The sequence below is a fragment of the Rutidosis leptorrhynchoides genome, chromosome 7 (assembly GCF_046630445.1).
Source record: "Rutidosis leptorrhynchoides isolate AG116_Rl617_1_P2 chromosome 7, CSIRO_AGI_Rlap_v1, whole genome shotgun sequence".
NCBI lineage: Eukaryota > Viridiplantae > Streptophyta > Magnoliopsida > Asterales > Asteraceae > Rutidosis > Rutidosis leptorrhynchoides.
In genome coordinates, this window is record NC_092339.1 from 263,809,709 (window position 1) to 263,826,786 (window position 17,078).

Below are 17,078 nucleotides of genomic sequence, written 5' to 3' on the forward strand. Positions count from 1 at the left end.
CACCATAATACTACGGTAACAGTAATTAAGTCGATCACTCAAGGGTTAACCTGACCCGTTTAGTAGTAGTAACAGTGTTCGTTAGGTGTTGGCTTGAAAGGATAAATCAAAAAAAAAAAAATATAACCGAAGGAATACAGAAGAACATGGGATCTGCAATTGTAGTTGTTGATCGAGGTGTTTAACAAAACAATATATATACAACCGTATTACTTGTGTCTCGGTTGTGTGCTGTAGAAAGAAAAGAAAAAAAAAATGAATAAAATAACGATGGTGATTGTGGGTTTGGCCTGATCGAGAAGCAACAGTGACGAGTAGCAGAAAGTGTAGACTGTTTTGGTGGTTTCATGGGTGGTGTTTTGGTCTTCAAATTAAACAGAGAAACAGAAATATGTAACGAGTATTTGCAAGTGGTAACGATAGTAGTAACTCAATAAATTGGTGATGTTTATGTTAGATTTCTGGTCAAAACAGGAAACAAAATGAGATGACTGAGATATAGAGAGAGGAAGATAGTGAAGACGGGGTAGTCGACTAGTTCATAGGTTTACCAGTTATCCTTCTGTCTTTTTAATTCAAATGGTTTTTATCAGGGAGCTATATAGAGACTGAGGAATGCTAATACATCCAAAGAAATCGATTTATATCTGTTTTTGTGGTGCAATGAATCCGACATCAATATTCGCTTGGTAGATAAAATACAAAACACTTTTATAAAGTTTCCTCATTCTGTTAAACCTGATGTTGATATAATTGTTGGAATCCTAGGCGTAAAATCTGTTTACCCTAATCTGTAATTGCTTAAAATTACTGATATATAATTTATTTGATTATTTATTTTAACTATTATATCTATTACCTAATAATTAATAAATGTATTAATAATATTAACATTTTTATATTATAAATAATAGTGGAAAAAAATATAGTAGTAATAAAATTAATAACAATATCAATAACTAAATATATCAAATTTCATGTGTATATATTATATTTGCTAATTTTATCATTAATTATAAATATCAATAATGATAAATAAATAATAGTACTAATATAACAACTATATTTTAAATTGCAATTAATTTTGATATATAAATACTACATAATATAAATCATGTAATGCTTAATATTCATCTAGCATACATTAAATAGATATTTAATTTATATATATATATATATGTATATATATATATATATATATATTTTATATAATAACATATATTATGTGTTTGTATATTATATTATACTATATCAATTTGTATATATCAATTATTATATCAAAATATTATTTATATATATATATATATATATATATATATATATATATATATATATATATGCACATATAAAGTTAAAATCAATTGTTCGTGAATCGTCAGGCATGGTCAAAAGGTAACTAGTTATTCTAATAACAAATTTCAAACTTTCTAGACTCAACTTTAGGGTTTTTGCTTATCGTGTCGGAACCATATAGAGTTTAGAGTTTAAATTTGGTTGGAAATTTCCGGGTCGTTACAGTACCCACCTGTTAAAGAAATTTCGTCCCCGAAATTTGGTAGAGGTTGTCATAAATAACAATAGGAATGTTTTCATGACGAATATGAGGTAATAATGGAGTTTTATCATTATTGATAGATGTAGATAAAACATTTCGATCATGTGAAGCGTACGAGCGAAGCTATCACAAAAGAGTGAAATGAGTAATTATGAAATCGTTTTAACCGACGACGTGGTTATAATTAATTTCCGGATTTTAAGGGATTTAAAGAAAATCTTATGTAATAAGATTTGGTTTTTCGGCGACTAGAATTTTCTTTGATTTCATGCGGCAATCCGTTTCGATTTCTTTATCGGATATTTCACTACATATCGATCCCTTCCTTTCCTTATTTTCCACAACTCACATCTTCTATTCTTTCTTCATCAGTTCATACTTTTGTCTCCTCTTCCCGACTTTCGGTCAAGCAAACAATGTTTCGGAATTTCGTAGGTATACGATTTGGAATAAACATGACTAATGTTCTCAAAAATGAATGGTAATGGTATGATTTTAATTTGTCAAATTACCAGAATATTTCAGAAAATTAGAACTATCAGGGTGATACGTTCTAATATGTTTGGAGATTAGATAGAATGTAAGAGCCGTGTAACATGGCACATGATGACGGTACTGTGAATCATCACATTCCATTAGAAACTTAACATGACTTACTGTAATATAATGAAGTTGATCAAGTTCCATTATATTATACTAATTCATGCATCAGTTCTCAACACTACTTTAAAACATTCATATTTTAAATTCGGAGGTTTCACAGTTTCTTTTGTGTTGTATTGCAGACATTACGGAGAGATAAATGATCTCGGATAATAGTTATGAAAATATCTCCAGGAATATGAAAAAAAACATGTATAACGGAAAATATGAAGATATCTTATAATATCTAAGATAAGATGATGATGAAAAGTATCACCTGAAGGGATTTAGAGTAAGAGTAGGGTTATTATTAACGGTTTCAGCAGGTACTGAATCGTTTGGATTCTTTGAAAACAGGTTCGGTTCTTGTGATTTATCCACAGCCTCTTTTATACGTTGCTCAATCCATCAATCCTTTCTATTTTTCTGAGCTTTATCAACACACTATACTTTATTATCAAACTTTTGACTGTTAAAGTCGTTTATGATTTTTGCTGCTTCATCAGTATTCCAGGAACTATTTCATAGTTCAGAGTGTTTTTTTTTCAAAAATTTCTCATTCGAAGTATAAAATTCTTAGGGATAGACGGTTTCGGTATAACTGGGAGAATTTTTACGAGATTTTCAAAATACTGATTGCGGATTTTGCCAAAAAGATAACGAGTTGCTGGTATATCTGCTGATGATGTTGTGAAATATAAAAGGTTCTCTGGTAACGACGGCAAAAGGACAACGTATTTATATCGAGGTGATAATAAGACTAGTTTTACTGAGAAGTTACAGTGGAGCTGTGACAAAATTAGCTTCTTGAAAAGGAATCGTACGGTTGTTTTTGCTAATGAATGATAAGGAATTCGACGCGGATAGGTTTTAACTATAATTTCGGTTTCGAAAGTTTTTCAGGTGCATAACTGTATGCATGAATCTTTCTTCCATAGACGAGGTGCGGCTGATTCAACTTCTCGATCGAAGTGTTTTCAAGAATCATGAAAGATTTGAACATGGATTGGAATTGTCAAGATTCAAATGAGGTTTAAGAAGAAATCAAGTGGCAAACATGAAGAATTGTTTAGTTTCATATGTTATAATCGATATTTTAATTCATTTTAATTGTCCAAAGTTAGCAGTTCAATAGTCCAATGGTTCATATACAGTTATATATATAATATTTAAATTAATACGTATCGTGACCCGTGTACCGGTCTCAGTATTGATCACAACTCAAACCATATATATATTTTGGAATCCACCTCAACCCTGTATAGCCAACTATAGAGTGTCTATGGTCGTTCCGAAATATATATATAGATGGGTCGATATGATAAGTCGAAACCTTGCATACGTGTCCCGTTATTTATAGTGCGTAAAAGTAAATAACAGAAATTAAATGACGATAAATAAAATTGCGAGAATGTAAATTGCGATAAATTAAATGTTAATCAGTTAGCTGGGAGCAGTTAGCCGGAACAGTTAGCGTGTAATCCTAACCAAATTTCAATTAGTTAATTCGTCTGTTTCTAACACTTTTTATTTTGTCCAATGTTTTCTTCGTTATGCCACTTGTTGGATTCTGATAGGTCAAAATCCGAATATGAAATTTGAATGAAAATGGTTATTCTGGGGTGAGCGGATACGTATATCGGTGATTGTAAATAGAATAGCAATTGACCGTTGAATCAGATTCAAAGAATGTACAATGTAACTTATTAATGTGAAGTCTGAATATTTCTCGGGTACTACCCACCCGTTAAAATATTTTCATCATTAACAGTTTGTACAAAAGAATTTTTAATTACAATCTTTATGAAAATATACTTGCATATATATTTTCATCGGATGTAGTCATGGATTTAATGAGTCAAAAACTCATCTGATTTACCGTTAATAGTAGATTACATAATCTCTAAAACTTTAGAAATTACATATTCACCATGTCGAACGAGGAAAAATGAGGTAGACTGATACGTAAAGCGAAGATAGCCGATGTAAATCGATGTGTAGAACGAAGTTCATACTCGAAGTACAGATGGTGATATTGAGGCGTGTAATGTTGATATTCGAGGTACAGATTGTGATATTGAGAGTTACGGCGCGGTTATGGTTTAGAGATGATAAGGGTACTGTCGACGTCGATAATGGTGGTACTGATTATGCTGCTGGTGCTGGTACTGGTGCTGGTGTTCGTAACCTTCGCACCAGGTTCTCCAAAGTCGTCACACGAGCGCGTAGTTCGTTAACTTCTTCTAGTGCTACGGAATGATTGACGGTTGAAGCGAGTGAATGAATAAGATTCGAACTATGGGGTAGTATGTAATCGTGATGGGATACTCGGAAAAAGGGGAGAGAAAAATGATTTCTCGAACAGGTTCGCCAGTAAGCGCTTCAGGTTGAAAAGGGCAATTTGGTGGATGGAAGAGATCTTCGACGTGAAATGATTTTCGGATATCGGATGATATTCTAACTTCATAGAATATCTATATATAATATTAAAGATTTCGTAGCCTACAGAGGAAACTACGGCATATGACAAGCAAGTCTACAGATACGCTAAAATATGAAATTTTTGTCTATACACTATCAACGCACTAAATGCAGTAAGACGTGTCTAGACTAAAGAATGATAAGCAGGCAATTCCCTAGGAATGATAAGCAGATGATTTCCGACTAGAATGATAAGCAAAACTTTTTGACAGGCAGACACGGTCGAAGTCCAGACTCACTACTGTATCCTAACAACTACTAGTCAGACACACTAATGCAAGGCCTGGTTCACTAAGACCAACGCTCTGATACCAACTGTAACAACCCGTCCTTATCCTCCTGGACGAAATTATCAACATCTGGTTCCATTGCGTTGATCGACTCCAAGTAATGTCTTTAGTATGAGCAAATGCACAGCGGAAGACTTAATTTACACCTGAGAATAACATGCTTTAAAATGTCAACATAAAGTTGGTGAGATATAGGTTTAATGTCGACAGCGATATAAATATAGACCACAAGATTTCATATATAAACATTTTAATAAAAATATTCTAAGTGGTTGAGCACTTGGTAACCATACTTAACAATTAATCACGTCGCATATTCCCTTTAATATGAAATCTTACTACACTGTACCAAGTGTAGTCACGAAACGAAGTACTGTGCAACCGTTGAATACTGGTCGTCCAGTCCGGTTGGGGTTGTCAGGCCCGATAGATCTATCAACAGGATTCGCGTTTACAATACCGCTGTAAATATTAGTTACCAAGCTACAGGGAAGTATGCCAGTGGTACAACTCAACGTAGAACATATTTTTCAGTTACTTGTGTCCATATCGTAAAACATAAAATACATGTATTCTCATCCCGAAATATTTAGAGTTTAAAAGTGGGACTATATACTCACCGAATGCATTTTGTAGTAAAAATACATATAACATCATTGAACAATTGTAGGGTTGGCCTTGAATTCACGAACCTATATCATTTGTATTTTCATTAATACATATAATCTTGTTCAAGTAAATTATATATAATTATTAATTGTTATTTTAATAACTTATATATTTCGTTAATAACTTAATTAGCTATATTTATTTCATATACATTAGATAAATATTTAGTATTTGTTAAAAATATTATAGTTATATTATATAAATATATTTCTCTTATGTATATAATATTTATTTAGTAAATTAATAATAATAATCTTAATAATGATAACGAAAATAATAATTTTTATAATAATAATAATAGCTATTTTGTTTGTAGTATTCCATGTATTAATAATAATATTGGTGATAGTAATGATAATAAAAAAATAATGTAATTAAATTATAAGAAAAATCATGTTAATGAAAATAATAATAATGAGTTTTAATAGGAGTGATAATAATATTAATTATTCTAATAATAATAGTGATTATAATGGTAATAAAATGTTAATACTTATAATAATATTAATAATGATAATAATTATAATAATAATACTACCTTTAGAGTAATAATCTCCAAAAAGAATGTTGTTGCCCGGGATCGAACACGAGACCTCTCCTTCCCCTAACACACCCCTAAACCATCCCTCTGATTGTTATTTTTCTGAAATAAATCGCAATTAAATTCATATAACCCTTCTGACTTCGTTTCTTTTGCCCCAACAGCAAGTTCCCAAGCCCAAACCCATTTAGGTTTATTCGGCCCAAGTAGGTAACCCGTATTGAAACACGGCCCGATATCAAAATCTGTTTTAATGTATTTTTAAGTTACAACCCAATGAGGGTTTCGATGTCTCGAATTTTTAAAAGAAGAAATTACAGCCGACATTTTTTTATAGATAATAAGGGATATTTTAATCAGGGCACTTTACAGCTCCATCCCCATTAACAAAAAAAATGTTTGATATCAAATCATCATCATCGTCGTTGTCTCTTTCCTTCATCATCATCGAGTTCATTATCATCATCATCTTCTTCGTTGAATCATAACCTCATCTTAATTCTTCTTATTCTTCTTTCGTTCATCGAATTACCATCATCACCATAATACTACGGTAACAGTAATTAAGTCGATCACTCAAGGGTTAACCTGACCCATTTAGTAGTAGTAACAGTGTTCGTTAGGTGTTGGCTTGAAAGGATAAATCAAAAAAAAAAATATAACCGAAGGAATACAGAAGAACATGGGATCTGCAATTGTAGTTGTTGATCGAGGTGTTTAACAAAACAATATATATACAACCGTATTACTTGTGTCTCGGTTGTGTGCTGTAGAAAGAAAAGAAAAAAAAAATGAATAAAATAACGATGGTGATTGTGGGTTTGGCCTGATCGAGAAGCAACAGTGACGAGTAGCAGAAAGTGTAGACTGTTTTGGTGGTTTCATGGGTGGTGTTTTGGTCTTCAAATTAAACAGAGAAACAGAAATATGTAACGAGTATTTGCAAGTGGTAACGATAGTAGTAACTCAATAAATTGGTGATGTTTATGTTAGATTTCTGGTCAAAACAGGAAACAAAATGAGATGACTGAGATATAGAGAGAGGAAGATAGTGAAGACGGGGTAGTCGACTAGTTCATAGGTTTACCAGTTATCCTTCTGTCTTTTTAATTCAAATGGTTTTTATCAGGGAGCTATATAGAGACTGAGGAATGCTAATACATCCAAAGAAATCGATTTATATCTGTTTTTGTGGTGCAATGAATCCGACATCAATATTCGCTTGGTAGATAAAATACAAAACACTTTTATAAAGTTTCCTCATTCTGTTAAACCTGATGTTGATATAATTGTTGGAATCCTAGGCGTAAAATCTGTTTACCCTAATCTGTAATTGCTTAAAATTACTGATATATAATTTATTTGATTATTTATTTTAACTATTATATCTATTACCTAATAATTAATAAATGTATTAATAATATTAACATTTTTATATTATAAATAATAGTGGAAAAAAATATAGTAGTAATAAAATTAATAACAATATCAATAACTAAATATATCAAATTTCATGTGTATATATTATATTTGCTAATTTTATCATTAATTATAAATATCAATAATGATAAATAAATAATAGTACTAATATAACAACTATATTTTAAATTGCAATTAATTTTGATATATAAATACTACATAATATAAATCATGTAATGCTTAATATTCATCTAGCATACATTAAATAGATATTTAATTTATATATATATATATGTATATATATATATATATATATTTTATATAATAACATATATTATGTGTTTGTATATTATATTATACTATATCAATTTGTATATATCAATTATTATATCAAAATATTATTTATATATATATATATATATATATATATATATATATATATATGCACATATAAAGTTAAAATCAATTGTTCGTGAATCGTCAGGCATGGTCAAAAGGTAACTAGTTATTCTAATAACAAATTTCAAACTTTCTAGACTCAACTTTAGGGTTTTTGCTTATCGTGTCGGAACCATATAGAGTTTAGAGTTTAAATTTGGTTGGAAATTTCCGGGTCGTTACAGTAACAACCGAGTTTTCCAACCAAGTGATCATTCAATGCCCACATTAATGCTTCAAACTCACCAATGCACATTTAATGATTTGGGCATTCAATGCATACATGTGACATGCCATTTTGTAGGTAATGGAGCATACAATACAACTAACAACTTACTAACAACAATTCATGGCAATCAACGCATCAAATAATCACTTCAAGTTCTTCAAACCCTAACTCAATTCCACCAAAAATCAATAATCAAGCTCATGAAGTTTTCTAAGGCAACCTACACATCAAATTGAAGCTAGTGATGCTAGTAACACAATTAAAACATCAACTTTCAACATCTAACAACATATGATCATCCAAAATTCAAGAACAACACACCAAAATTCAAGTTCATGCTAGTTACACTAAAACAACGAGATCGAGCATATAAATCATATATTCATGTTAGACTTGAGCCATAGACACTAATTAACACTTTTATAAGTTAAAAACATCAAGAACACAAAATCTAGTGATTTTAGAAAGTTACCCAAATGAGATGAAGTTGGTACCAAAATGAAGAGGATGAAGAGAGGATCACGAATATGTAATTTATTTGGTTGCTAGCTCCCTAATCCGGATTTAGATGATGAATGAATGAGAAAGGAAATTGGGTGTGTTCTTGCTAGAGAGAAAGAGAGAGAGAGAGGGAGATGGTAATGAATGGGTGAAAGGGGTTTGACCCTTTGACCTAGTCAAGGGTTTGATCCCTTGTCAAGTTTAGTCCCTCAACTTTCGTTCGGGTGCGGGAATTACCTAAACGAGATAATTTAAAACGCGTATCAACGGGAGATGTTATAAACATATAACGGAGTTTAAATTAGTATAACGGAAAAGTAAATGGAAAAAGGCGGGATGTTACAATTATGATGAAACTTTCTCGCCAGTGGCAATGCTAAAGTCTATTAGGATATTATTTGCCATTGCTGCTCACTATGACTATGAAATATGGCAAATGGATGTCAAAACCGCTTTCCTAAATGGATATCTTGAGGAAGATGTCTATATGGTACAGCCCGAAGGTTTTGTTGATCCGAAAAATCCTAAAAAGGTATGCAACTTAAAGAAGTCAATCTACGGATTGAAACAAGCATCTAGAATGTGGAATCATCGCTTTAATGAAGAGGCAAAGAAATTTGGCTTCATTAAAAATGGTGATGAAGCTTGTGTGTACAAGAAGGCTAGTGGGAGCTCTATAATGTTCCTTGTGCTATATGTGGATGATATATTATTGTTTGGGAATGATATTACCACAATGCAAGAAGTCAAAACTTGGCTAAAGAGTTGCTTCTCTATTAAGGATCTTGGAGAAGCACAATACATATTGGGGATTGGGATCTATAGGAATAGATCCAAGAGATTGATAGGTTTAAGTCAAAGTACATACATTGATAAAATCTTGAAAAGGTTCAAGATGGAAAACTCTAAGAAAGGTTTGGTACCTATTCAGAGAGGAACTGTTCTCAGTTCATCTCAGTGTCCTACCACGAAAGATGAACAAGAGAGAATGAAGAAAGTCCCATACGCATCTGCTATTGGGTCTATCATGTATGCAATGATATGTACTAGACCGGATGTGTCATGCGCTCTAAGCTTGACAAGTAGATACCAGAACAACCCAGGAAACAGTCATTGGATTGCTGTTAAAAGTATATTGAAATACCTTAGGAGAACTAAGGATATGTTTCTAATATATGGGTCTGGTGAGGAGGAACTCGCTGTAAAAGGTTACGTGGACGCGAGTTTCCAAACTGATCGAGATGACTCTCGATCACAATCCGGTTATGTATTCATGTTAAATGGTGGTGCAGTCTCTTGGAAGAGCTCAAAACAGGAAGTTGTTGCGTTATCCACTACAGAGTCGGAGTACATTGCAGCCTCACTGGCAGCTCAGGAAGCTGCATGGATGAAGAAATTCATCGACGACTTAGGAGTGGTCCCTTCCATTCAGGACCCTCTTGAGATCTTTTGTGACAACGAGGGTGCGATTGCTCAAATCAATGAACCTCGTGCTCATCAAAAGACTCGTCACATTGAGCGGAGATTCAACTACATCAGGGATGAGGTTGAAAAGGGAAAGATATGTATTCACAAAGTTCACACAGATCATAATGTTGCAGATCCACTCACGAAGCTTTTACATGGGCCAAAACATGAGGGACATGTTTGTGCATTAGGGCTTCGATATTCTAGTGATTGGAAATGATCTATTTTCTGTATTGTAACGGAACGAATTAGTTCAAACTCATTAATATAATTATGGTATTAATTTAATTTTGAGTTATGTTCCTATTTTGCATATTTAATCCATGAATAAATATTTATTCTAAATCCCGTAGTTGATCATATTTGTGGGAACAAGTATGAGGTTTAGACTATTATGAACTCGGATTGGTATACATTCACAGGGTTGAATGTGGGACTAGGTAGCTGCCAAAGTTCATAGATATTTGTGGGAAACAAATATTGGGAGACCCGCTCTCAAGATTTACTATATGGAGCCTTTGTGGTTGATCACATGTAATCTTGAGTAAAGGAGAATATCATTATATCCTCTGACCTGAGACACATATTGGGTTCAGATATTCACCGAATATTGTGCCTTGATTCTTTCCTTCGCTATTCTGAAATATGGTAGTACATAAGGGAGGCTTCAGGTATGGTACTAAGTGTGGTGTCTAGGACGTATGTAGTCAAGATGGAATTTGTCCCTCTTATTCGTTGAGAGTCGGATGTCTAAGGCCTGATAAAGTTAAATCTATAAGAGACTGATCATTCTATGTCTCTTGGATTTGACATGACATCTAGGATAAAAGGATATATTGAAAGATTCACCTAATTCATATTCGAGATGGGAACTCGAAAGGGATGATGTTATTGAATGGCACAAAGTCATAACATATTAGGGGTGATGGACGGTAGTTAGGTGGTATCCATCACTTGCATTAATTTCTTATGTTTCTCGTGCAAGTGGGAGATTGAAGGTATTTCATATGCCCGAGAGACATATTAAACTAATGTGGCTAACATGTTATGATCCAAGTCGGGTCATACCCAATAACAAGCTTATCAACACTCTTGTATTTATCTTATCGAATGGATCGTCAAGTAAATACTCGACACTTAAATTTAGAAAATTGGTTTTCTAAAATATAAATAACTTGAGGTTAAATTATTTGGATAATTTATATATATAATGGATCTAATTGTTTATATGGTTAAACAATTACTATGTATTCTACATTTTATAAAAGGATTATAAAAGTAGAATCTACCACCCCTTTTATACTTGCTTTATATATATATGTATATATATATGTATATATATATGTATATATATATATATATATATATATATATATATATATATATATGTTTGATAGTTTATAAGTACTTAAACTATTAATTGGAGTTGTATTTTATAAAAGGGTTTTATAAAATATAAAAGCAAGTAATAATCAACATGTACAAGTTTAATAAAATGTTGCAAAAAAAAAAAAAGGGGGTGCATGGGTGGTGGCGGTTTTGGGCTCCCAAGGCAAGCCACCCATGCTTGAGTGTGGCATTAACTTTCACTTGGTTTAAGGGCATGCAAAGGCTATTCTCTTACACACTCTTCCATTCTCAAGTTACATTCAAAACAAGCAAAATAATTCTCTCTTCCTCTTGTTCATCTTGGCCGAAATTTTTTGGGGAGAAAGGAGGGATTCAAAGTTTGCTTCTTTGCTAATTATAAGTGTCTAGCAAATCCTAACTAAAGGTAGTGTTGGTTGCTATAGCTTGTGGGTATACTATACTTGAGGTTTCACACTTTTGAGGCTTGCTTCATCATCTTCTTCATCATCCTATATTGTAACCCTCAACTAGCTTGAGGAGGTAAAAATTCTTTAAACCCACCTTTTATATGTAAGCATATTATTCAAGACTTGATATGGTTATGGATTTTGTCTTTTAAAATGGTTAATTTATAACATGAACTACTTGCTTCCGCTCACTTTAATCTTCATAAAATGGGTTTTATGAACTAGTTAAAAATGTAGAACATGTAATTTTAAAAGTTTGTCAAAATCCATCAAAAGGGAGTTTACATTCATCTCTTGAACTTTTCGTTGGTAGTCCCTAACAGCATTTGCAGCTGCACCGCCAGCAAGAACAGCCTCTTCGAGCTCACGTACAGTTTGTGTAAGTTTTTCAACTTCAGCAACTTTTTGACGATGCATTTTATCCAATATTTTATTCTCTTCCTGTACAAAGTGAGCCGAAAGTCGGGTAAAAGTAGGTCAAAGTCGGGCTGAGTTAGGTCTGGGTCGGTCAAAGTCAAAGTTAGGTCAAAAACTTAAAAAAATTTGAAATTAGATTTTGTGCAATACCTGACAGATTTCTATCTGTTTCATTAACTCCTGGTTCTTATTCTGAAGATCATCCACCATTGAAGCTTTCGCCAAGGCAACCTGCACAGTTCTCTCAGCTTCAAGTAAAGCAGCTTCTTTAGATTTAGTCAAACGATCTAACGCTTTATTGTCATCCTGTAGCTTAGCAATCTGAAAAAACATAAACGACAAAACTATTAATGTCTGGTCATAGTCAATTAGCACTAACTCAACAGTCATTAACTATTATTGCGAAGTAATCATACTTCTTGTCGAGCAAGTTTCAACTCAGCTTCTAATAGTACAAGGATAGCCTCAATTGGAGGCATATCATCATCCTTTTGAGCAGCATGAACCCTTCGAAGAGTGGCTTCTGCAGCAAACTGAGCCGCCATTGATGCTTTTTTTTCATCGTTGATCTTTTTTATTTCAAGAGTCTACATGAATGACATGTAAATTCATCATAACTTAACTACAAAGTGAGAAGAATAAAGAAACAGTAAATATATAAGAGCGTGAGTATATACTTTGGTATCTAAAAGAGACTCGGTCAACTTCAGCTTCTCATCCACCTTTGACAATTCTTCAGTTAGCTGAGGTTTACACAGAAAGTAAACAGCAATATTTGTCAGATATAACTCAAACTATAGATATAATTATAATTAATATGACAAGAAAGGAAAACACAACAAAACATATGAGACGGTGTACAAATATAAATCTGATTTTTACCATACTTGTACAACACCATATCGTATAAGAAAAAAGGAAAAGTACGAGAGTACTTTTAGAAGTGTACATGACATCCAACCAACACAAAAAGAATATAATAGATGGAATTTGGAGCTCCAATGTAATGCAATATATCGAGAAACTGATACAACTACGACGTTAATAACAGGAAATGCATTCTCAATCTCTAACTCACTAAATACATCTATAATAGCTTATTGTGTGTGTGATGCACGTCGGTGCTTAAATGCTTCTGTAGTTAATGAGAAAATATAATATGGATTTGCAACGGTGCAAAGACAAAAACTATGTTATTCTCATTGAATTCATTTGTCAATAAGATTAAACAACCTAATTAATAACAATAAAAGTGTACTCCATCTCTAACTCACTAATATATCTATATATCCCAAACATTGAAGAACACCATTAAGTCAACAATGTCAATGCAAGATTACGGAATAAAAATTCCACAAGTCTACACCTCACATCAGAATAAATAGAGCAATTAGGATTCCTATAAGTAATTACTAACAAAAAGGCCAACTCAAATTCAAATTGCCTGGCATATCATGTAAACTAAGCCACAAATTTTATATCCAATAAAATCAGAAACCACAATATCAATATCAATTAAATAAAAATCAAGACAAGTAATAACAAAATAACCTCTTCAACAGCTTTCTCTCTTAGGCGTTCAGAAAGCTTAAGAGCCTTGATCTCAGCTTGTGCCTCATTCAATTCTCGATCCTTATCTGCATGAACATCAAGCAAATGAGCAAAATATACAAATCTAATAACTCAAAAGGCTAGAATATGAATTAATCAACACAAATCATATCACATTACACACTTCTAACTTCATTTTCCAACCGATTAAGTTCAACTTTCACCGGATCCGAACCATGAAGCATATTCATAAAATCGTCAGTATCTAAACTCGGTCTCCTTCAACTCCTCCTACGACTAGTCAAACCTGAAACCCTACCTCCATCCTTAAACGATCCAGAAACCGTCAACGGCGTCGTTTCAGCCATCGGCGGACGTACATTGCCGCTGCCGCTATACTCGCCGCCGTTCAACAACTCCGGCATATCCGTTACATCATCCATGACCCTCGGATCTGAACGCAATCACTTACGAACCAGCTCAAATTGAATTAATTAATAATCTAGGGTTTTGGAAACGTATACACACTGTAGTCGAAATGTGTATAGATAGATATAGTACGAATCTATGTATGTATTGTATATATTGTATATATTAGTTAGTGTTATAAAAGTTAAATTGAATGTTAATTTTATTATTATTATAGATATTTTATAGTAGATTTTTTAAGTATAAATATGTGTGTTATGAGTTTATAAAAGACACACTAAAATATATATTCTCTCCTATTCTCTCATATTCTCTCATATTCTCTCTATATACTTATTAGTCTACAGTCAAGAACTAGGCCACTAAAGGTAGTTATAAGCCTACTGAATTATAACACGTTATCAGCACGAAGTGCTCCGTATAATCAAGGTTTATCTAAGCAAGCACACGTCACTAATCAAGTTATATATGGTCGGTTATACCGCCTGAATTATATTTCTGTAATCTAACTTTTATTAACTTCACTAACATTTATATTTATGTTAATAAGACTTCATGATTGTACGCAACACGTCATTTGACAACACGGTACTTTATGTACGCAACACGTCATTTGACAACACGGTACCATGGGTCGAGATTAATTCCGATCAATACGAATACGATGGGGTCTTTATATGTTATCTAACATTTATGATTACTTATGCAATTAATCATTATTTATTTCATGCATACTAATGTTTATTCTTAAATTTATAATCTTAAAAGTTAAAATAAGAAAAAGTATTTTGTATTTTTATTAAAAGTAAATCTTAAAAGTTAAAATAAGAAAAGTAGCTTGTATTTTTATTAAAAGTAAATCTTAAAAGTTAAAATAAGAAAAGTAGTTTGTATTTTTATTAAAAGTAAATCTTAAAAGCTAAAATAAGAAAAAATAGTTTGTATTTTTATTAAAAGTAAATCTTAAAAGCTAAAATAAGAAAAAGTAGTTTGTATTTTTATTAAAAGTAAATCTTAAAAGCTAAAATAAGAAAAAGTAGTTTGTATTTTTATTAAAAGTAAATCTTAAAAGTTAAAATAAGAAGAAAAAAAATCTTATCCTTTATATTACTCATACGCGTTTTGATATAGTGACTTTATTCGTTAACGTCAACTAACGACGTTACAACGGTCATATATACATAACGGTTGTTAACGTCAACTGACGACGTTACAACAAACTATATTTTTCAAATATAAAATAAACATCTCCGTTTTCACATTTTCACAAATCAATCTTCATTTTTCAGATTACTACTCTCAAAAAGTTTTTGTAAAAATGATTCACACAAGGATGATTTTTCCTATTGTATTGGTCATATTAACTATCATCATTGTTGCTAATATACCACCGGGTGAACCTATATTCTATCATGCCCTTGTGGTTTTATTATTTGAAATTATACCATTATTCTGTTGTTTGCTACTTATGAATTTAAAATGATTCTAATTTCATTTTATTATTTGTCTATGAATAGAAGTTGATTATGATTATGATTTATGTTATTCATCTTTTTGATAATAGAAAATGTCGAATTTGAAAAGGCTTAAATTTGCTCATTTAGAACAAGTGGGAACAACTACTTAACATGGGTTATGAATGTAGAAAAACATCTCGAATCAAACGGTATTTTAGAAACCCTGAATGAAAATAACAATTATTCCGAACAAGAGAAAGCAATAGTAAGTATTTTTCTTAGCAAACATATTGACGAGTCCTTAGAATCTACATATTATATGATCGAAAATCCAAGTGTATTATGGAAAATACTCAAAGATAGATACGATATTAATTATCAAAAAAAAATAACGGTGATCCATGAAAGAATAAAATTAAAGATATTAGTAGACGCTCTTATAAGAATTCCGGAGATTCTTATTAATGATCTGGTAACGTGGATCATCAGTCTAGTATTTATTGAATACATGAACATCTTGTTTAGCTCTACAAATAAGTCCCAAAAGAAAAGAAAACGAGAGTGAATCTGTTGACAAATCTTGATTAAATTAACCCTGAGCTACCTTGAGACTTGAATGGTTTGAATTTTCTAAGATGCCTAGTTTTTTATGTATCACTCATAAATAAATGGTTTTAGACCATAACGCATATGTTTTATTAAGTGTTATCTTTTATGTACTTCAGATTATAACTTGTTTGCAGGTAATATAATTTGATTATCTTGCTGAAATATAACTCATTATTTGCTTATCTTATTTGAAGTTTTAGTATGAATCCTGCTGAAATACATCAATTAAATGGTAAAGACCTGTGTATTGCAGATAGTAGTAACATACACACTATGATCAAATCTAAGAAATATTTCATTGATTTAAATCAAATGAATGAATTATAAATACTATATCAGCTCTTGCAACCTTGATATAAGGAACGAAAAAGGCAAAATTTCATATTACCAAATGGTACGAATTTTTTGGTAAACAATGTCTTGTTTTCTCCCAAATCAAAGAGAAATTTGTTAAGTTTCTCTGATATATATCATAATGGATATGATTATCAGTCAATGATAATCGAAAATGAGAAATATCTATGTAGCACCGAAAAGCGCATATGATAAAAAGCGCATATGATAAA

General features: G+C 31.8%; 1 protein-coding gene across 1 annotated transcript in view; it reads right to left on the reverse strand.

Annotated features, from left to right (window-relative positions):
- The window catches only part of LOC139856859 (microtubule-associated protein 70-2-like), a 32,562-nt gene extending 17,955 nt beyond the window's left edge, over positions 1-14,607 (reverse strand). Inside the window, exons 1-6 of the mRNA XM_071845570.1 lie at positions 14,202-14,607; positions 14,018-14,103; positions 13,144-13,209; positions 12,883-13,053; positions 12,617-12,787; positions 12,335-12,490 (exon numbers count right to left, since the gene is read on the reverse strand). Of these exons, the coding sequence (XP_071701671.1) occupies positions 12,335-12,490; positions 12,617-12,787; positions 12,883-13,053; positions 13,144-13,209; positions 14,018-14,103; positions 14,202-14,268 (717 nt within the window). The 5' untranslated portion in view covers positions 14,269-14,607. The remainder of the gene's footprint in view (positions 1-12,334; positions 12,491-12,616; positions 12,788-12,882; positions 13,054-13,143; positions 13,210-14,017; positions 14,104-14,201) is intronic.
- Between the last annotated feature and the right edge of the window lie 2,471 nt (positions 14,608-17,078).